Raw genomic sequence first — 20,995 nt, 5'->3', positions numbered from 1 at the left:
AGAAAGAGGCCTGGAGACGCGGTTGCGTAGGCGCTACGGGTCGTTGAGGATTGTGTTTTTTTTGGGGTGAAAAAGTGAGAGCAGCTTGTCGCGTTGGGGGTGGTGCGTTGCGTGGGCGCTTAGACTGGACGAACGGGTCGATAGGTAATTAATTGGCCCTAGTGGCTGAGTCAGAAACCGTCGTTCTCCTGACTATGTCGCGGGTCGGCGTTAGGGTCGGCGACTGGAAAGGCCTAGTTTGCGGCGGTGGTGGTGGTGGTGGTGCCGCACGAGGTGTGTCGATCCGCAGTGAAGTGGACTCGATTCGCGATGGCGGGAGGAACACAGACAAAGAGAAAGGATTAGAGTATGTTGTAAGAGGGAGAGGGGAGAGAGCAGGAGAGAAAGAAGGCAGAAGCGGGAAGAGGGGAAAAGAGGAGAAGAAGGATGGAAGGATGTAATCGCGATTCTTGGAAGGGTGCCGAGTGACGATGATGCTGCTAGCAATTGAAAAAGGAAGGAAGGACCGGGGTGGGAGGAGGGATGAAGGACGGGGAACCGGGGCTGGGAAGGAGGATGGATATTGACGAAAGGCAGCGAAAGGGAGGGCGAAGGATGGGGAGGGAGGCTCCGAAGGAGCGGCAGAGGAAGGCGGGAATATGTATGTTTTGAGCAAGTGAGATCGAAGGTGGAGCTGCCCAGTCGTCCGCCCGTCCCCAAAGTTCCCAATGGGGGTACCTAAAGCCACTACGGTACGGATATTGTACACCTTTTACCTTTTACGCCTTCAATGGACGGCCGGCGCGTCTTCATGCGCTGTGTCTGTCTCGTCTCGTGTCCAGTTGGCCCCGAGAAATGCCTTTCTTATTTTCATCCCCTCTCTCTTTCTATCTCTCACCCACACACACACACACACATGCATATATACTTCTCTCTCTCTCTTTCGTTGCAAGCCAGATGCAGGCGCAAAGCCAAACGTGCAGTAGATTGGCTGAGAGAAGAACGTCCAAACCCTTTTTCTTGACATGCCGCCCGGGTGGTGGTAGCAGGAGACAGCAGGTAGGTCATGGCTCCAGTGGCAGGGCACGCTGCGCTGAGCCGAGTTAAGTTGAGCTGAGCTGCAGTGACCCCTTTGGCGTCGGTACTGGCGTCCTGTAGCCGACCTGCACGTCCGACCATGTACCTCTACATAGGTACCTACCCAGGTACTTACTATTACGTCTAGTGTAAGTCGTCCATCGCACGCTGCAAAGAATTGACAGCTCACCATCTCCAAAGGCCCCGGCTGGCTACTACCTCGATGCCATGACTAGATGATGCTCGAGCCCGCCGGTAGCCCTTTGAAGCTCTTGGAGCAGGGCCCGAGGCGAAAGAGCTGTCATATCCAGTGTCTCAGTCATCTTGCAGTTGTTGCGGCACATGCCCGTTGAAATTGCGAATGGCTGTACCACTGCCTCTTCTGGCTCGCCAGCACAAGTAAAGTTCCCGAGGAGCCCTGGCCAGGAGCAAAAGCCGGGGGGAAAAGGCCCAGGGCTGGTCAGAGCAATGTCACTAAGCCTGGACCCCCCGACTACCTACACTAGACATAAACAGGCCAAAGTCGCGTCGTTGGACTCGGGAATGCTGGGCTCCTCCCATTTCATTGGCATTGAATGCCTGCTGCTGCTTCTTGTCTCCGGCTCAAACGGGCCAGAGGGCGCAAAGCCACAGGCCCGGGCGCTGCATGTCGAGTCTTTCCCCTGACAATCTTACATTCGCTGTGCGTTCCGGACGCCAGTCCGTCCACATTGTCCACCTTTGTCGGCCAGACCTGGACGTATTCGTACACCTCAAACGCGACTCGCAGGGCAGACGTGCAAGCAGCAGCTCAAAGCAGACCATGCCACTCACGTTTCGTCCCCTCTCACGATTCTTCTGACGGCCGGCATCACGGCTCGGCTACCCTTGTGCCCTGGTCGGCATCTGCCTCATCAGTAGAATATACGCTCGCTGCGCTGGGGGCATCGACGGGTCTGTCCGCCGCCTTCGTATCCCGAGTGACGGTCGACGGCTCCAGACCAGCTCACTTCCCTGCCCTTGTAGCAGGCGCCATGCCTAGACCCCATCACTCGTTTCCCAGGGTCTAGGGTGGGGGGGGGGGGGGGGGGGGGGAAGAGGAAGAATTAAAAAGGAAGAAACCAAAAGGAAGACTGCCAGCGCCCGCGACCACTCTACGCAATGCCGAGACTCGAGGTCGAGAAATGTCCACAAATTGTCGAACCACCCGTCCGTCAACTGCATCGAGATGCCCACCGCAGCCTAACGCCTCACTAAGCATGCCACCAACGTTTCGTCGAGGTCCTCCTGGCTCGCGACGCTCAATCTCCACGCGTGCTTCCTTCGACGCCGTTTGGGTCTTGTTGTACACGCCAGCAATCAACAACAACAATAACATCAACTACTACACAAACAATCCCTCATGCGTGTGTTTTGTTTCGACCATCCCTCTCGTCTTCTCGTCCGTGACCGAACGAGCTTCTCGGCTTGGCAATCCGCCTGGTGCAGTGGGTTCGCCCGAGGCGCTTGTGGAGCGGTTCGTATCCCAAAACAATTTTTTTAAATAAAAAAAAAGAATCCAGGGCTGCTGATCCACGGCCTGTACGAATGTCCCTTTCGGCGTGGACCGCATCCAATCTCTTGAGCGATTCCTATCAATCTGCTACAAAGACGGCGGCGGCATGGCGTCAGATGCGCGCTTCCGTCGGTCAGATCGACGCAACGTTGGACTCGCTCGACCAGGCACAAGAAGGCGCGTCCTGCCTGGCCTCGACTGATGGGCATCAGAAACTCCAGCGAAGGCCGTCGTAGGGTCTTCGAAGACCAACAGGCGAGGGATCCCGGCAGCCCTCGTCGGATGGAAGCTGGGCCTAGGCCAATCAAATGAGGGTTGATTGTACAGCCATTTTTGTTCTACGTACTCCGTAGACTTCCTTGGGTTCCTGGCTTCGCAATGGTGTGTGTTTGTTGCACATGGATGCCTCGACGGCCTGCCCGTCGTCGAGGGTTGCTCGGCCTGGCCAGCAGCCGCTCTTTCCTCCGCCCGTGCAATTGGCGCGAGCTTATTTGCTTCAATCCAATTTATGCCTTTGTCCGCCCATCCCCATACTGCTCGGCAGGCAAGATCAGACTCTGTCTGGCTGCTAAACCTTCTGTCACCGGGAGGCAGCGGTATAGACCCCCGAGCTGCAGAACCCGTATCCAGCGCCAAACACGCCACGCCACCGCCCACCTCCGACTTGCAACCCGGCGCTCTGTTGTTACGTATTGCCCTATCTCATTCGACCGCTACGTATGTGCCATTACAGAGACAACCTGCTTCGTAGGATTGCGCCTCCGTGCCGCTCGCCACGGCGTGTATTATCACTCACTCCGTTGGCACATATACCCCCACATGACGTTTATCCTCTCCAACTATCCAATCCTAGCTGGGCATCCGGAAACAGCAACAGGGTAATATCGCCAAGGGTGCTCCCGATATGACGAAAGGACTGGCCAAATAATGGCGGCATCACTCACTAATACCTTCAGTCTGGTACCTCGCCTCAGAGCCAAAGATCAGCACCGACCAACCCGGCTGGCAAAACGTCATGTTCCCCTCACGTCCTCTCCACATCCTTGGAGCATTGGCGAAACTTCGAAGCCCCCCCCCCTCTGTCCTTGGAAATATGGCGGCAATATCTCTTGCCCTTGATCCATCCCATCATCTCAACCTTGCCCAGAACCCCGCAAACTCAAGCCTCTGTCCGCATCAAACCCCAATCGTTCCTCGTGTGACCTGTGTTCGCATTGCAGCAGATGACTGCAGCGCCAGCACTTGGGGTCGTGTCCAGGCAGTCGGCTCGACGTCGTGTCACCCCAGCCCGAGCTGCAGTACTTGCATCCGTTGAAGCTCGGAACCCGGTGGCCCGTCTACACCGTCTCGTCCGACTCTTCGAGCCAGCGCGCAGTCAGCACGCAGTCAGCACGCAGCAGCTGTGTGGCGAGGTAGCGCAGGCACTGGCACTTGCACTTGAAAGACTACCCAAACTCAACGTTGGCCCAGGTCAGGTCAGTATGGAGTTGCGGACAGATAGATACAGTACAGACAGACAGACGCCAATGCCCCTGCAAGCGGTTGTACGATCCCGCCACCGTGTGCTTCCCGGACATGACTTGCGCCTTTGCCGGGTCGGTCTTTGATCCTTCCCAGCCCGTTTCCGACCGGCTCTGAGATAGCACTTGGCTAGCTCAACGAGCTCAACGCCGCTCGTCTGCCCGACCGCCCGTTTGCTAGAAACGCCACACACGTGGCTGTGCCCTCCCAGATCGCCAAAGCCATCACCCAGCCGCCCTCCATCCATCATAATTGGCTCGTGAATCCAAGCCAACGCCGCTGACTACCAGCCAAGCCAAGCGCGACCACTCCCGCTCCGTCGTATACAAGCCAGTCAACAAAAGGTCCGATTTAAAAACAACTCTGTTGTTAAAGGTCTTTTGGGCGGTTGTCATTTTGTCGAACCGGGTCTTTGTCGACGTCTGCAGCCGTTCGCCCCTCTCCCTCGCGTCCCCCCATGGTGATCCCTGATGCAAACGTAGATTTGTTTCTCGGACACGAAACCATACTGCAGCGTACCATGCCGAACCTGACTCGCCATGGGCAAGTTCTCGTAAGCAGGAGACTGGTCAAAGTTTTAGCACCAAGCAGACACCCACTCCGCGACCAGCTGGTCGGGACGATCGCCACACGACGGGTACGTGCCGCACCAACGTTGGCCGCCGTAGGGCCGGACAACTGAGTACACTTTTCCGGCCTTCCGTGATACCGTGCCCGCCTAGTCCGATTGGGGCGGCTTCGTTCGAATTGGTTGCTCCAAATTCCGTCCAACGCCCCGAGGGAGAGGAGGAAGGGTGCCAATCCGCGCACGGCCGTCATCGACACCTGTGAGCTATATATTGAGCATCGGACTGTCCGCCCCCCCCCCCCCCCCCTCTGGTGCATCTCGACCGCTCTGGGCGTTGCTGTTGAGTACGAAACGAGTTGTAGTGGGGTGGAAAAAATTGTTTACCCGACGGAACGAGCGAGGTGAATGCGGGTCCGTTAGAGTTTGCTGCAGCCGCGTGATGAGAGACAGGGGGTATCGTGGGAACCGTCGAGCCTGGGCTGACAATCATACCTAGATAGCCACCTGTAGACTCTGCTGGTGAGATTCGTCCGACGGCACCAGGGTCCTATATGACCGGCGATACTTGCCATCTGTCCCCCTCGGTGTTGTTAGCACCAATTAATGGTCACCATGTCAACCCGCAGCTCAATAAACTTCTGTTATATTCATCATCTAACTGTTGTTGGCCGGCGAATGGTACAAGAGTTCCCAGTCCCTCCTTTTTCTCTTCTATATGCAAAAGGTCCCGAACGAAGCTAGGCGGGGGGCAAGGCCGCACGGATGAGGTTCAAGTCAATAAAAAATAGACGGATGAGTCGTGACCCGGATACTCCACGCAGCGAAACTCTGAACAGGGAGGTTTCGACGGAATAAAAAAAAATAAAAGACATTAGCAGTACATCGCTACTAAATGCGAGAAGAAATAACACCGTTATGCAAATTCCGGAAAAGAGACCTCCATAGACTGGCTGGCGGGCTGGTCCCTCTTTTGTGTGTGCTTGTCCGTGCAAATTCATGTACATGGAAAAGATACCTATACGTGCGAAGATGCCAAAAAGTCGTGAACCGTAGATTCGGCGCTGCCGTATCAGTGCGCGGGAATCAAAGTAATGATATCAACAACTAGAAAAATCTGCCGGCGGTCTCATCTACGGACGCATGCCCCACTGCGGCTTCAGCTGGTCCTGGAGGGCGGTCGTCGTAAAGACGGTGTCGCCCGGCAGGCGGCTGATGCGGCCGGCACCGCTGCGGATGGCGGCTTGCTGGACGGCCGAGATGCCGCTGCGGTTGCTGCGGATACTGCCGGCGTCGCTCATCGTGTCAGCGTCCTTAAACTTGCGAGGAGGCGCAAAGTCAAGGCCGGTGAAGGTTCCAGACTTGCGCAACAAGTGTCTGTGCATCGTTAGCGTGTCTTCCAAGGCAAGAGGGCCGTGGTGAAACTCACGGGCTGGGCATGGCAGGCATCTCTTCGAAGCTGCTCACCAACGGGGAGTGGACCGGAACCTTGGGGGCGTACGGTCGTCTCTCTCCAGACGGGCTCTGGGAGCGACCGCGTGCGCGGTCGGCAAAGCTCTCGGGAGGCGCGAAGTCGAGAGGGTTCAGGATGGAAAAGGAGTCGTCCTTGAGCTTCGACGGGTTGGGCAGCGTGGTGAGATCGGCAGGGGGGGGTCCCTTGGGCTTGGGCCGGCCGCCGTTCGTCATATTGGACACGGATGAGCCAGGGCGCGGGGTGTACTGGCTGGACATATCAGAGCCCCGGCGAGAAGGACCGAGCCCGCTGGAGATGGCCGAGCCGGCACGAGGGGGAGGTCGCCTTCCGCCGGGGCCGGGGCTGGCCATGCGGCCGCCGCCACCACCCATGGATCCGTGCATGCCCCGGGGAGGGGGAGGGCCGCGGAAGCGGGAGCCGTTGGGCGGCGGTGTCATCGCACGACGGGTGACGGGCTGCGCGTAGGGCATGACGAACGAGTTGGTCTCGGGGTCAAAGTAGGCGTCGCCACCGGGGGGACCACCGGAGTAGCCCGGGTCGTAGTCTTCGTAGTACTGCGGGCCACCCTGAGGTCCTCGGTGAGGGCCACGAGGCATGGGAGGCGGGGGTTCCTGGGCGGCATGGGGGTTGTCAGGATCGAAGTACTCCTTGTAGAAGGATCTGATCCTGTTGGCACGCTCTTCGGGATCTTCCGACTCCATCACGTCATCAGGGGGCAGAGGACGGAAGCCGACGGAGAGTCTCTTGCCGTCTTGGGCAGGGACGCCGAGCACGCGGGACTGGCGGTTGTCGTCGTCCACCGAGCGCCTGTGAGACCGGCCTCTGTCTTCAAAGTCAAAGTCGTGGTAGTCCTGGTAGTCCTGGTCCTGATCGTGACGGTCATGAGCGTTCGTTTCCTCTGGAACAATGGCTGGGAGGGTGGAAGGGACGGCCTCCTTTTGTGGCCGGGGACTTGAGGGTAAAGCTCCGCCGGCAGGGGGTGAGAGGCGGTGTGAGGTAGCAGGGAAGCTCAGGTCATCCAAGCCAAGGCCGACGGGGGCGTTAGTCTGGTCGGCAGGGGTATTTTCAGGCTCCCGAGCTTCTGGAATTGTCGGGTGACCGGGAGATGGACGGGAGTTGCCGGGAAGGCCCCTCTGAGCGACTGGTTCGGGTTCTGGGACGTCGGGAATTTGGGGAAGCGAGCTTCTCATCCCATCACCGGGGGACGGCACGGTCTCGATCTGGGGAATGACGGGCTCGGCGGCGAGCGGGCTCCGGATGACCGGGGAGGTGGGGGACGTGATGACCGGGGAGGCGGGGGGCTGGCTGGGCGATCCCGACCGGGACTGGGACGCGGCGAAAGGATCGGGAGCGGTAGGAGGCGGCGGCCTTGGGAGCGAGTTCTGTCTCGGGGGCAGGGTGTTCTGCGTCATGGTGGTGCGGCCGGTCATGCTGGAGCCCCGCCGGCTGGTCGTCTTGGTGTAGATGGAGCCGGCATCGCTGCTAGCATACACAGGGCGGTAGGGGTCCGCCTCGTTGTGTAGGGTTCTCGCGAGCGAGTTCAGAGACTCGCGTGAGCTCTGAAGACCGGGCGGGAGGAGGTAGGGGCTGGACAGGTTCATGTCCATGGACAGCTGGCGCTGCTTGTTGGTCTCGATGCCCATACCCTTCTCGCGAAACATGATGCTCTTACGCTTCTTGCCGCCCTTGTCGACGGTGGCGTCGCCCAGTCCGAAGTCCAGTCCCCGGTTGGGGTCAACGGCATCCTCCTGTGCCTGTCTCCTCATGTTCCTGCGGTGGAAGTAGTATAGGAGAAAAAGCGCGCCCACAATGGGGATCCTATAACCGTCAGCCCATAGTCGCGTCCAGCATCGTTCCTTAGACCTACGTGACTCCGAGGGTGATGGGCAGGGTCAGACTGGAAGGGTCGACCGGCTTCTCGCATAGGGTGGCCGAGCCGGTACACTGCTCATCTCTCACGCGGATGATGCGAGAGGCGATTCGAATGGGCGAAGCTGGTGTGGGCGTCATGTTGATGGGGTTGACGTCCCGGATAGGAATCCGGGAGCCCATCACGTAGCCATTGGCGCTAAAAGATGTCGAGGCCATCGGGAATTCCTCTAAACGGCGGGATACGTCTTGGCAAGGCTCTCGTGCAACAGTCGGTATTCTCTCAGGGGGAAAGACGACGGTTGGACTTGAGATTTTTCTCCTTCCTTCGCTAATTGATATTACGCTAAATCACCATAGCCACGCGAGAGCTCGTCTCTGAAGGCGAAGACGGGTTTCGAGAGGGCGGTATCGTGCGAGAAAACTGGTGAATCGAATCGGCCGAGAAGCAAACTTGTTCGGGACGGATGAACAGTATGCTGGAGAGGGAGGCAATATAAAAAAAAGAATGCCGGAGCGCCGAGGATATTCAGTCGGCGGGGTTTGTTGGTATTGGGTTGCTGGTAAAGAACGACTTTGGAGTTTGACACCGGATTAGCTTCCGTGGATCCCATTCACACAATCCAAGGCGGTGTTTTTAAAAAAGGAAAGGAGCGACGAGCCTGCTGGCAGGCAATGAATGGTTGTTTGGATTGTGGAAAGTCGGGGGATGTCACTGGCGGATGGAAGATCAGAGTAACGACCGACGATGGGGTAGGAGGAGGGACGGGAGGGAAAGAAGAACGAGAGTAGGTCCCTTTTGGGGGTGACGGGAAGCAAAAGAGAGGCGAGAGGTAGAGATGCAAGAGCGGGAGCGAGAAGAGACGAGACGGAGCACAAGACCAGCGCGGCCAGCTGCAGGCTGCAAGGTAGAGCGAAGCGAAGCGAGAGGAGCCAACGAGGGGACGGGGGAGGAGGAGATTGAGCAACATCGGGCCAATGGGACGGTGCGGGCGACTCCCAGCCTTGACCTTGCTCCCGTACCACATAAACTACCTACATAGGTAATATAGCCATGTATGTATGTACGTGTATGTGTATATGTATATAGGTATGTATGTAGGCATGGTATCCATACCTAGGTAGTTTACCTAAGTAGGTAAGGTAAGGTTGGTGTTGTGCAAGGCAAGGTACCGAAATGTGGTGCCGATATTGGCAACGTTGTGCTGCTGCTGGGCTCCTTGCTCCATCGCGCCCTGTGCCGAAGACAGGAGAAGAAGAATACGGAGTAGATAGAGAGAGGGAGGGCCTTGACATGGGCCCTGGACCTGGCCCTGGACCTGGACCTGGACCTGGACCTGGACCTGGGCCTGCCGCTTTGCCAGACGGTGTGATGCTGGTTCTGGTCCTCGCTCTGGCTCTGGCTGCCACCAGCTATGCCCATCGTGGGCCATCATCCCCACCGGGTCGTCCTACCGCCAGACACGAAAGCTGCTGCAAATATTGGGCCAGAGCGGGTTCAATAGCAGAGCAGAAGGTTGGGGGTGTGGGAGAGCCAGATGAACGAGAAGGAAAAGGGGGTGTGGGTGGCCCTAGCTGGGCCTGTCAAGTCTAGGATGGCACCGTGGGCGGACCGGGGATGGAGAGGAACCGTTTTATTGTGGGAACGGGCGAATAAAAAGCAATTTCCTCAAATGAGCCGGGGGCAGGCGCGACCTTTTCCCCTAGTCCATGCACTCACTCACTGCGCACAGCACGACTGATTCGACCTCCTTTGGCCCATCTTTATTTCGCTGTCCCTTCTTCCCCTGGCCTGTCATCCCAGGGGAGGGGAAAAAGAAGAAGAAAAATGACAAGCCTTCCGTCGACCTTGTTCAGTCTCGTCGTTATTTCCAGTACCGCCCATCGGTCCCGGCTACCAACGTGCTGCCCTCATCTAAACTACGAGTACAACCGCCGACATCATCGGCGGCTTCTGTACTAGCTCCCTATTCATCCATTCTACTATGTACAGATAGGGTGCAGTCTTTCCCTTCGTCGTGGCCGCCAGACAGGAACGCACGCCCGCTGGCCGGCGTACGCCGCTTGTGCCACCCCAAGATCGTTGCACTAAAATCGATACAAGCGTATGGTCAGACAAGGGCCCTCCCCGTCTAGCGCGAGGATTTACTGCAGGAACGCGCCCCTCCCTGACTGAAGGGGGAGTGGGGATGGTTCATCGGACTGCATCATTGGACGAACGCGACGGTCAACGATGCCAGTCAGCAGCGCCAAACCACACCGTGCAAGGCTTTATCACCTCTCACTGCCCATTGCTCCTCCTGCTCGCTCGACACTCACTCCTATTTTTTGTCTTGCACTGACGCCATACAACCTACCCCACTCGTCATTTCACACTGTGAGCATCCCTATTTTGGCCTTCGGTGGAGGGGTTGAGATAGGTACAAGACAAGCGCAGACACGCCGAGCGCTTCCCCCCTCCCCGGCCCTCACGCGCGAACTGCATCCAACCACACCGCACCACATCTCGCCCAGCGCTAATCTGCCCGTCAACCTACACTAGTGCCTTGAGTGGTTTCTAGATCCTCGCCCGCTGTTTCTGGTCGAGGGGGGCTGATCTCAGACACGCGCAAACACCCGCTCATTGCAGCTTCTCGTTGGTCGCTATGAATCCACCATGCTTGTTATTGTGCATTGAGCATCGGAGCACAAGCTAATCTATCCAGGAGCCTCCTTGGGCCATTTCTCCGACGGTCGAGGCCGGGCCCTCTCGCCTGCAGACCATGCCCAAACCCAACCGAGTCCCTACCGAGATTGAGGTCGGCCCTGGAGCCGGGTCGGCATCTTTTCTCTGGAACCTGCAACCTGGAATTCACTCGGAGGGGGAGTGCCGTCGACGACATCTCTGTGCCGTGGACCGAGCTTGTCCCAAGCAGCCACTCCCGGATTCACAACTCGGATGTCCCCCTCCCTGATAAACCTCGTCGAAGTGGCTGAGCTGCCGTCCCCACCACGCTCCCCGCTGGCGTATTCACGATGCACGACATTTTATGCCTCGATTCCCTTACCGTGTCAGCCACCCACCACAGCTTGTTTATTGCAGGTAACAGGTTTCTTGGACAAGGCGTCAACTCAGAGAGAGGCACCCGGGCTTTACTACTCTCGAGACTTGGAGCCATGGAAGACTGTGTGTGTGCATCGCCCCTCATCAGTAATTTGCGCATGCTGCTTCGGAGGCCCTTTGATCACAAACCGTGTGCACAGCTCCCACCTCTGCATGAGCGGCATCTGCATGCAGTGGCAGTCGACTCAGCATGCAGCAAGGCGCACCGAGCGCAGCGAGTGAGGGACAACAACAACAACAACAACAGCAACAACAACAACAATAACAATAACAATACCAACACCACGGCATCTCGAACCGTCATTTCGGCCCTGGGTGGGGGTGGGCAGGCCCAGCAGCTCCTCTCCCCCTCTGAGGATTGCTCACCTAAACAAGATATACAGTTCCGTTCGAATGAGTATGAAGCAGGGAGACAAAAGGCTTCTGCCTTCTACCTGGGGCCTCCTGGCTTCATATCGTGCTCTGTCACCCCCTTTAATGGGGTATCCATGCAATGATGACGGAGAACCGGGTTAAGGGCCCGTTAGCGAGAGATACAGGTGCGGCACTCATCCGAAATCTGGTATTCTTTCCCGCCGGGAATAACAGCGGGGGGGCCGAGTCGCATGTCATTGCGCTGCATTGCTGTGCGTTCAATCGGCCAGGTTTCTGCCATGGCCGACTGGCCATTTGGTTTTTCTATCCGGTTTTTTCGCCCGGGAAAGGTCCTATTCGGACTCGTCGCTAGCCATGGCGTCAAGATAAGCAAGGGACACAAAGAGAGAGGGCGAGTCGTCACGGAAGCCAATCCCTGGTTCCATCCGTGTTCCCAAAGTAGCCACCTCTTCTGCTCGAAAAGACAGAAGCATTCCTGCTGCCTGTACGAATACCTGCTCATTCCTGGAGAAACAAGCATATACATGTCTCGTCTCATAGACCACGGGACAGCGAAACGTTACTTCGCCGAGAGCTAGGAACAAAGAAGCTACTCGATCCTCTGTCGCCCCTTGCTTCATACCAGGGAGCAAAAGACAGCTCGACGTTGGGCCAGATCAGCCGTCAGTGAGACGCTGAAAACTCAATCACTCCCTCGAACAATTAAGCTAATTTCTATGCAGCCTCCAAAGCTTGTCATTGGCCAAGTCGCCTTGGTCAGTTCCAGTCCCGGCCCGCTGACATTGTCACCAATCAGGTGTTGAAAGTCGAGTGATCAGACAAGCTGATAGTGTCCCCCCCCCCTGTCCACCCGAGAGTACCGTGCACAATAACTGTGATAAACCTCAGCAGACAGTGGATTTGGTGATAACAGAACTATCTTAGAGGCAAAAGGAATGGTCTTGGCCATCCCAACCCAGAGCGCAGCGTAGGAAGCAGGGTGGGTTCTAACCCTCCCCGGCGGAGCCGTTTTAGAACTAAAAAATCTAAGAAAACTGGATTTGAACCTGCAGTCTTTAGGATATGAGGTTTATTGCTGTTATCGTGCACGGTACTCTCGGGTTGACAGGGGGGACACTATCAGCTTGTCTGTAGACTCTTGAAAATCCCACAAGATCTTGAGTACTACTATGTCTTGTGAAAACGAAACTTTTCATAAACTTGTGCTGCCTACCGCCCCTTACATGTCCTGCCCCCACTGAGGAGAGCTGCCGCTGACAGGTCATTTCGGACCCTTTGGCCTTCAACGTCACCATGCGGCGTGAAGGAAACCCCAGACAGTATCCGACGGTCGTCGGCTGCACTCGGTCTACCTCCTTGAAGCAGACAACGTAGCTGCGGTTCGACCGTGTCCTGTCATAAAATCACTCTATCTGCCGCGAGACGTGGCCGTGCCCTGCGGCGGCCACAGCCTCTCCAGGCGAGGCTCACAGCCCCCAAGGCCCGACCTTTGCTGCCAAAACACGGGGAAACACTCGCTTCTTCGATACTCCATACTGCCGAGCTTCATCGAATCCCTCCCCCACACACACGCAGGCTAATCTCCTCTCGCCTCATCTCGTCTCATCTCATGGCATGCCGGACAAGGCCCCCCGCATAGCCAGCCCCATTCTCCGATTTCTCCTATTGTTGAACTCTCACAGCGTTCCAACTTCAACCTCGCGTGCTCTTGCCGAGCTGTCTACGAGCTGGTAGAACTCAGGGGCGTACTCGACCAGCCAGTTCTTGTCAATTTTGGTGATGTCCCGTATAAAGATTTTCGTGCCCGTCTCCATGACCTCGTGAAAGATGACCCAGTCGGCCTTGCGGTTGAACATGAGCGAGCTCGGGTGCGCGTGGAGCGTCGTCTCGCCCGAGACGTTGCGGAACGTGCCGTCCGGCTGCATCTGGGCCGCGTGGGCGAAGTAGCCGCTCGTGAGGCACCTCCGGATCTGCTCCGCCTTTGTCACGTTGTCCTGCCGCCGCTGGTCCACCGGACCCGGGCCCGGGCCCGGGCCGAGCGACTCGTCGACGGCGACGCCGAACCGTTCGAGGTACCTCTTCAGCTGCGCGCGTATGCTGACGGCGCGTGTCATGGTCTTGAAGTTGAGATTGTGCTCCCGGCAAAACTTGGACTCCTTCCGGCCCTTGGTGACGAAGGCGTGGTAGACGTTGAGGAGCGTCAGGTGGTCGCCCTCCTCGGCGGCGAACTTGCGCCGCGACGTCTCCATCTGCTTCCGCTCGCCGTCGTGGTGGAACCAGACGTTGTTTCCGCCGGCGCTCGTCATGGCCGCGATGGTGAGCACCTCGCTCAGGCACCCGAACGACGGCGCGCTCAGCAGCGTCTTGCTCATCATCGGCTCGACTGCCAGCTCCGCCATGCGGTAGCCCAGCGGCCTCGTCAGCTTCGCGTACTCGTCGAGGGCACCCAGCGAGTAGAGTAGCTCCAGGGCCTTGGCCATGAGCTCCGACGGCGGAGGGCTGAGGAAGTTGAAGCGCAGCACATTGTCGATGCCGAGCGCCTTGAGCTGCAGGATAAAGGGCGCCAGGTTGGAGCGCTGGATCTCGGGCACGTTGACCTCGGGCAATCCGAGGTACGCGTCCTCGGTGTAGAGCCGGAAGCATTTGCCCGGCCGCGTCCGTCCCGCCCGTCCAGCGCGCTGGGACGCCGACGCCTTGGAGATGGCGGTCGAGGTGAGTGATTCAATGCCCGTCCGCGGGTTGTAGGCCCGCAGCTTCGCGAAGCCGCAGTCGACGACGTAGACGATGCCGTCGATTGTGATGGAGGCCTCGGCAATGTTGGTCGCGAAGACGACCTTCCTCGTGCCCTCGGGGGGCTTGTCGAAGACGTACATCTGCTGCTCCGTCGACAGGCCCGCATAGAGGGGCAGTGCCTGTAGTGTGTTCTGGCCCTGCGGTTGTTTGGTGTCCAGGAGGCGATCGGCGACAGCCTGGATGGCGTAGTCGATCTCCTCGCGGCCGGTGAGGAAGACGAGGATGTCGCCCTCTGCTTCCTGCGCGTGGATGTCGAAGACGGTCGAGATGGCTTTTTCGACATAGTCCTCTGTGGGCGACTTCAAGTACTGCGTGTCGACGGGGAACGTCCTTCCTTCCAAGCTGATGATTGCGCCCTTTTCATTGTCTGTGCCGGTCTTGTTGCCGTCCCCGTCGTCCGGCACTGCCGCCGGTTTTTTCTCCTCGTCCCCGGGGTTCGTTGTGAAGAAGCGCAAAAACTCCTCGGCCTGCAGCGTCGCGCTGCTGATGATGATGCGCAGGTCGGGTCGCTTCTTCTGGATCTTCTTGAGCAGGCCCAGGAGGATGTCGGTGCTGATGGAACGCTCATGAGCCTCGTCGACCATGATGACGGAGTAGCGTGTCAGTAGGGGGTCGACGAGGGCCTCTCTGATGAGCAGCCCGTCGGTCATGAACTTGATGCGCGTCTGGGCCGAAGTGAGGTCCTCGAAGCGGATGGCGTAGCCGACCTCCTTGCCGATCTCGCAACCGACCTCCTCGGCGACGCGGAGGGCGACGGTCGTGGCCGCCACGCGGCGCGGCTGCGTGACGCCGATAATCTTGCCGTCGGAGCACCACCCCGCCGCCTCGAGGAACTGCGGGATCTGCGTTGTCTTGCCGGAGCCCGTGTGGCCCACGACAATGGTGACCTGCTTGGTCTCGATGAGGTAGAGCAGTGCCTCACGGTGCTTTGCGATGGGGAGGAGAGCCGCGGGCTTGTGCAGCGCCGGAATGAAAGCGGAATTAAGATCGAAGTCGGCCATGGCTGCTGTCTTTGGATGCTGGAGGGCGTTGAGTGTCAGTTAAATGTATGTAACTGTTTCAACGGCGAATCTACCTTGGTTCACAATCAGGGCCCGATGCTGTGATTAAAGACTACGTGGGACCTTTTCGAACCTCCTCAGCCAGGAATTTCATGCATTATATCTCAACATCACCGGCCACTCGTGGTGTAGATGGATATTTGGCCTCCAGATTGGCCTCACTGGTGGCTTCATCGACCTCGATATCCTCGAGTTGCAAACTGGGACCACTTCTTGCCATCTAGTGGCAGCTTTTGACAGCCCGTGACAGCTGCAGCATCACTCGTCCCTGCCTATGCAGGGACCTCGCCGTCTGCCATCTGACGCCGCCTGTGGCGACTAGGATTGTGGCTTAGGTAGGTTAAGCTCGGCTGGTGCCCCCCCCCCCCCCCCCCCAAAGGAGGTGCGGCGTCATCAGCTTCGCAGCCCACTTTAGGTACCATCATCTCGCCAGCTCTCTAACCCCTCCGTCCGGGCGCGCGTGTACCATCGTCCTTGCATGAAACAATCTCGCGAAGCCGGCAAATTACCTATCCTTGAGGGAAAAGGGACCAGAAGCTCCTCTTCCATTTCCTGGCGACTTAGTTTTCCAATACGCCTTCCCAACGGATTGACCGCCGAGGCGATAAATCAAAGACGGTAGTAGCCATGTCCGCCCCAAACGAAACAGTATGCATGTTCCCGTCCCGAAACACCCAGACTTCATGCCATTTCCCCCTAACTGACACTTCGCCTCTTTCGTGACTTTCCAGAGCAAGACGAGCGCGCCCGAGTCTCCCACCACAGTCCGCCCCCTAGATCTATCTGACGACGAAGACGTGCAAGAAACAGGTGTGCTTGGCGCCGAGGCTCCCAGCCAGAACACCACTACCAACATGAACACCTCGTCCACCATGGCGTCCTCGACAACCGCGGCCGAGGCGCCCCCACCGAAGCCCCCTCGACCCTCCACCGAGACGCAGAAGACCGAGGACATTCTGAAGGAGGCGTTCCCCAGCATCGACATTTCCGTCATCAAGGCGGTCCTGAGAGCCAGCGGCGGCAAGATCGACCCGGCCTTCAACGCCCTCTTGGGTACGTTGCGTGACCATGGCGGTGCAAGCTTTATACTGACGTAGGTGTGCTAGAAATGACCGACCCCGATGCGGCCCAGAACGAGACGGCCGACGAGCAGCCACCTCCGCAGCCCCCACGCCCCCAGGGCGGCGCCCAGCTGTCCCAGCTCGAGGCAGACGAGCTGTACGCGCGCCAGCTGGCGGAGCATTTCGATAATGTTGGCAGCTACGAGGCCAGGACTTCCAACAGGAGCCCCGGCGGCCGCGTGCAGCGCCAGCAGACCGGCCTTGAGCCCCGACCAAATGCTGAGGGCCGCGAGTCTAACTTCTTCGAGGATGAATTGCCGGTGATCCAGGAGAAGCTCAGGAAGGGGTTCATCGAGACGCAGGGCAAGGTCAACAGCTGGATCACGACGATGAAGAAAAGATTCGACGAAGAGTTTGGCGACGAGGACGAGACTGGCCAACGACCCGGCCAGGCCCAGGGCCAGTACGGCGCCCGACGGCCCGGGGAGTCGAGCCGACGGAGCGGGGACTACGAGAGATACGACGCCGACCCCCAGGTTCTGAGCGACGATTTTGCGGGTATGAAGTTCGCCGCTGACGGAAGTACGTCAGGCCCTCGGGCGAGCCCCTTTTCACCAGCGCGAGCCACGTGCTAACAACAGAACCAGCCCCCCTCCGCGACAACAGCAGACCCTTGTCCAATCCGGACCTCTACAAGCCCCCTCCGCCCTCAAAGTCGCCCAAGCCCCATGACGGCCGCAAGGTCGCCTTCCGGGAGGGCACCGAGGAGATTGACGTGTACGGATCGTCGCCCCAGCGCTCCGCCGAAGACTTGTCCGGATCCAAGGCCAAGTCTAGCAAGTGGCAACCCCTATCGACCGTCGACCCTAACCCCATCAGCGACAACGACCCCTTTAGCCTGGGCGACAGCGAGGACGAGAGGGAGGCCAAGGAGAAGGCGGCCTCCAGCAAAGATGCCAAGGACGTCACCTCGGAGGACAGCGAGAGGCTGAAGAAAGCCGCCGCCGAGGCCATGGCCGATAGCCTAGTTGAGTCCAAGGGCGGCGAGCCGGCGGATGCCGCTGCCAAGAAGAACTGAGCGATGTTGTCGTGACCGGGAGGAAACTATGGCTTTGTATTCCAACGTTACTTTCATTTCAGATATCCAACGCCCCTTCCCTTCCCCCCTCCCCTCCTCCGTGGCGCGAGCTTGACAAGACGGTGTCTCGGGAGGGCATTGGGGAGGTCTGGGATTTCGTGATTCCCCTATTCATTTGACAGGAAGCGTAGTCAAGACATCCAGATTGATTCTTTTTCTTCCTTTCCACTAGCTGGTACTGTGACGCTGGTTGATGTTTCGGATGACGCGAGGCGGTGGCACAGTGAAGAAGCCGCGACGGCGGGTGTACATGGCTGCGACGTCAGGAAGTATCTTGATATCAGCAGATACGGTTTGCCAAGGCTCCGGCTCCGGCTCCGGCTCCGGCTCCAGCTCCGACTCCGAGTCGTGCGTGGTACCGACAAGGTGCGCGGATGTCATTTGGGCCTCGGCCTTTTTAGTGGGTGTAGTTGGACGGCGAACTTTTCTCTCTCCTTTTCTTCTGCTCACCTCTCCCGGCTGAATCCGCCTTGGCGCAGGACATCGGAGCTGGACCAGCCGTTTCTGCAAGTTCAGTCATGAAATCTTGCAAGATGGTGGTGAACGTCGCAAGGTTGCTTATTTGGGGGTGGGTCAATGGAATATTGATCAGTCAAAGTAAGTTAGCTGGCTAACTAACGTATGGTCATTTCTGCCGGAGATGGTTTACGTAGTCCGCCAGAGTTGTTGAACCGTGGCCAGTTTTTCTCTCCCATGCATATATGCCCAATGGGACGGCATCTCTGTGAGTTTGGTGGCATATTACGCCGTTCGGCGCTTCGCCCAGCCCAGCATCGTTCCAAAGCATAATTGATAAGTTGGTGAACGGATGCAGAATCTTCGTGTTTCCCGGAGAGAGAACAGCAATAGATAACAACAAGCGAAGGACGGAAAGGCGGGTCTATTTCAACCTGCCCCCGCGGAGCTTGCAGACTAGATATTTGGATCCCGAGAAAAAAGAGCGGCGCAAGTCATAGACTAATGATGCGGGAAGATGTTGGGTCTTGCGTGGGATGCGTGCGGCGTTTGAATTTCCACTTTTTGGCTGCTCGGTTCAGCCTCGTACTTGGCATGCCACGAAAGAAGAAGAAAAACGTGGTTGGTATGCGAGCCGTCATTGGCCAGCCATCTGAAGACTTGGCTTGGGGGGGGGGGGGGGGTGGTAGCGAATCAAGCACATCCGGGACCCTGGTAGGAGGGGTTCCACTGGTATTCCTTGAGGCTAAAGTACATGTGCGCTGTTGCTGCTGCGAGAGGTACACGTGGTCGGTCGAAATAGCACGGGCGGCCATGGGCAACGCGCATGCAGAGATACCCTGCCAGGTGACGCCTGCATTCGTGAAAACAAAGCTGGTCTCGAGACGGTGCGTTTGCCTGAAGAAGATATTTGGGCACGCCAGATGCCGGGTAGAAAGGGGGGGGGCCGCGGAGAAAGGTCGTGCAAAGGACACGCACGTGGTCAACCTCTCTGGTGTAATAGACGCACCTGTGTGTGTAATGTTGTCTCGCTGTGACATTGACCCGGGCGCAGTCGACTGTCCAAAGTCGAGTCCAAGGGCCTATCCTAGTGTACCTAGGTGTAGATGCAGAATCCAGATGAGGACGTTGAACGTTGGCGTTTCCATTGGGAAACTTTCCAGCTTGTTGGCGCAAGGGTGACAGGAAAAAAAGGTACCCCGCACCTGCGCAGCTTCAGCAGGCAGATCGGTACGGGCAACAGGCTCCGTATCAATTGGCCCGCCACTGGCCGTCATGGGACCCTTCCATTGGACAGACTGATGCAGTGGTCGGCCCCCCAGGGTACTGCCGTTCATTTGCATTTCACGACCTCTATTCAGTGTTTGACTGCCCGCAGGCCCATCCAGACCTACTACGCATGTCACACACTCAGAGTTCATCCTCGGTCCTGGGGCCGTTGTCATTGTCCTCCCTTCCACCGTGCCGCAAACCATTCATCACAAGACAAGGTTAGCAGAAAACCTTCTTCATCCTTGCCCGATCTCTGTCTGGTCTTGGCGTACCTTATTCAACTTCAATCTGCATCTCCCGTATACACGCCCATCTCGCTCCCTCACTCTCTGCAGACAACGACACGCACCCCAACTCCGTCTCATTGGCATCAACCCCCCATACATAGCAAGCCGGCTATCCGGGTCCAGCATGTTAAAAGCGACGCCAATCTTCGCTTGAACCTGCCTGTTTTTCTCTACGGTAAGCATGACCGTTCCTCTAGTACCTCTCGTGACCTACTCCGATTCGTTCCAGGCTTCTTTCTGGTGGTTGCTGGTTTATTGCATGCTTTGCTTTGCCTTGCGTTGCCTTGCGCTGCCCTTCTTTCTCCCTCTTGGATCCCGAGCTCGACCTTCTCATGCACAACACCTGTCATTCTCACCAATATCCTTCTCTTGTCTCCTCTCCCGGTCAAGGCAGGAAACAGAACCAACACCCCGGACAATGCCAGGCCAGGTTCCCAACCTTGTATTGTTCTTTAACCTGTCTGAACCCCTGCCTGGCCTAGCCCGTGGCTGGATCTGGTTCGGACCAGATGATGCTCTGCTTTCTCTTCGGAGTCAGTTCCATATACACCAACTGGCCGACGCTACTCAAAACCAACTGGCGCGCTTACATGACATAATGCCATCCACTGCGAGCGAGTATGCGCATCCATTCATCGTTCCCCCTACCCCCGCGTAGCCGCTTCTCTCGATTCCTCTTGACTACGTGCTGCACCCGCTCATGCCCATGCTACGAGAGCAGGATGGGCTCCGACCCCCTCTCCATTACCAGACCCTGGTCGGCACCGAGGCACATCCGGGATAGCTTCAGCCTACCCCCCACCTATAACCCATTCTGCCCGCTGTTCACTGGTCTCTCTATGGATACCGCTCCAGGGGGGTTTATGGTTTGACCATGCCTGTTCCGAGTCCAGAGCCCCAAGTACTTCATGGCTATGCCGGCCCAGCGGCCGGCTTGCTGTAGGGCGGGCATATCCCGTGGCTCGTCCGTATTTCTGTCTCTTCTCGGGACTCCCGTTTCCCGACTCAGTCAACAGCTTCGACCGTTTCCTCGAGTTGGTCCCTGTACTCGCAGTCCACCCTCTCTAATTCTATCTTTACTGCAGGTTTCGTATTTCGGATCATTTCTAAGAAAGGTTCGCCGGACGCCTCGACTCCTCAAGGACTGATCACTGCCTAAGCAGCTCACACAACGCAGCCCCCCACCCAACGTGCGACTCTCTTCATCATTACGCAGTCATCTCGAGGCTTCGTTGCTGCCAGTCCACGTCACTCAGTACATCCTTGTGCGAGTTGCCCACTTTGCTTGCCTGCCGCCGCCGCCGCCGCCGCCGCCGCCGCCGCATACGCATCTCAGCAGACCCTCTGCGCCGTCATTCAGCTCTCACTTCCGTCTGCAGACTCCCTCTCACCTGGACAACTCGCCGGCACCAAAACTCGGATATTGCTGC

General features: G+C 57.8%; 5 protein-coding genes across 5 annotated transcripts; 2 read left to right on the top strand and 3 right to left on the bottom strand.

Annotated features, from left to right (window-relative positions):
* Positions 1–2,775: 2,775 nt before the first annotated feature.
* LY79DRAFT_355498 (uncharacterized protein) lies at positions 2,776–3,643 on the top strand. The gene has a single exon (XM_060552682.1). It carries the CDS (start codon positions 2,969–2,971, stop codon positions 3,470–3,472), a length of 504 nt encoding a protein of 167 aa, XP_060418526.1. The 5' UTR covers positions 2,776–2,968; the 3' UTR covers positions 3,473–3,643.
* A 623-nt stretch (positions 3,644–4,266) lies between these two features.
* Positions 4,267–5,283, bottom strand: LY79DRAFT_355516 (uncharacterized protein). Its single transcript, XM_060552683.1, has 2 exons — positions 4,762–5,283; positions 4,267–4,676 (listed from the first exon to the last, which is right to left on the bottom strand). Exons 1-2 carry the CDS (start codon positions 4,994–4,996, stop codon positions 4,336–4,338), a joined length of 576 nt encoding a protein of 191 aa, XP_060418525.1. The 5' UTR covers positions 4,997–5,283; the 3' UTR covers positions 4,267–4,335.
* A 526-nt stretch (positions 5,284–5,809) lies between these two features.
* On the bottom strand, positions 5,810–8,238 carry LY79DRAFT_587307 (uncharacterized protein; the record flags this gene model as incomplete). Its single annotated transcript, XM_060560755.1, has 3 exons — positions 5,810–6,053; positions 6,106–7,968; positions 8,018–8,238. The coding sequence occupies 3 exons, from the start codon at positions 8,236–8,238 to the stop codon at positions 5,810–5,812; spliced, it is 2,328 nt and encodes a 775-aa protein (XP_060418524.1).
* Positions 8,239–13,173: 4,935 nt separating this feature from the next.
* Positions 13,174–15,291, bottom strand: LY79DRAFT_576551 (helicase associated domain-containing protein; the record flags this gene model as incomplete). Its single annotated transcript, XM_060559803.1, has 1 exon — positions 13,174–15,291. One exon carries the CDS (start codon positions 15,289–15,291, stop codon positions 13,174–13,176), a length of 2,118 nt encoding a protein of 705 aa, XP_060418523.1.
* Positions 15,292–15,743: 452 nt separating this feature from the next.
* LY79DRAFT_656479 (CUE domain-containing protein) lies at positions 15,744–17,490 on the top strand (the record flags this gene model as incomplete). Its single annotated transcript, XM_060562690.1, has 4 exons — positions 15,744–15,999; positions 16,083–16,404; positions 16,458–16,994; positions 17,054–17,490. The coding sequence occupies exons 1-4, from the start codon at positions 15,979–15,981 to the stop codon at positions 17,488–17,490; spliced, it is 1,317 nt and encodes a 438-aa protein (XP_060418522.1). The 5' UTR covers positions 15,744–15,978.
* Positions 17,491–20,995: the final 3,505 nt, after the last annotated feature.

Source organism: Colletotrichum navitas (genome assembly GCF_030913465.1).
Source record: "Colletotrichum navitas strain CBS 125086 chromosome Unknown LY79scaffold_7, whole genome shotgun sequence".
In the NCBI taxonomy this organism is placed as follows: Eukaryota; Fungi; Ascomycota; class Sordariomycetes; order Glomerellales; family Glomerellaceae; genus Colletotrichum; species Colletotrichum navitas.
This window is presented reverse-complemented; position numbering and strand designations above follow the sequence as displayed.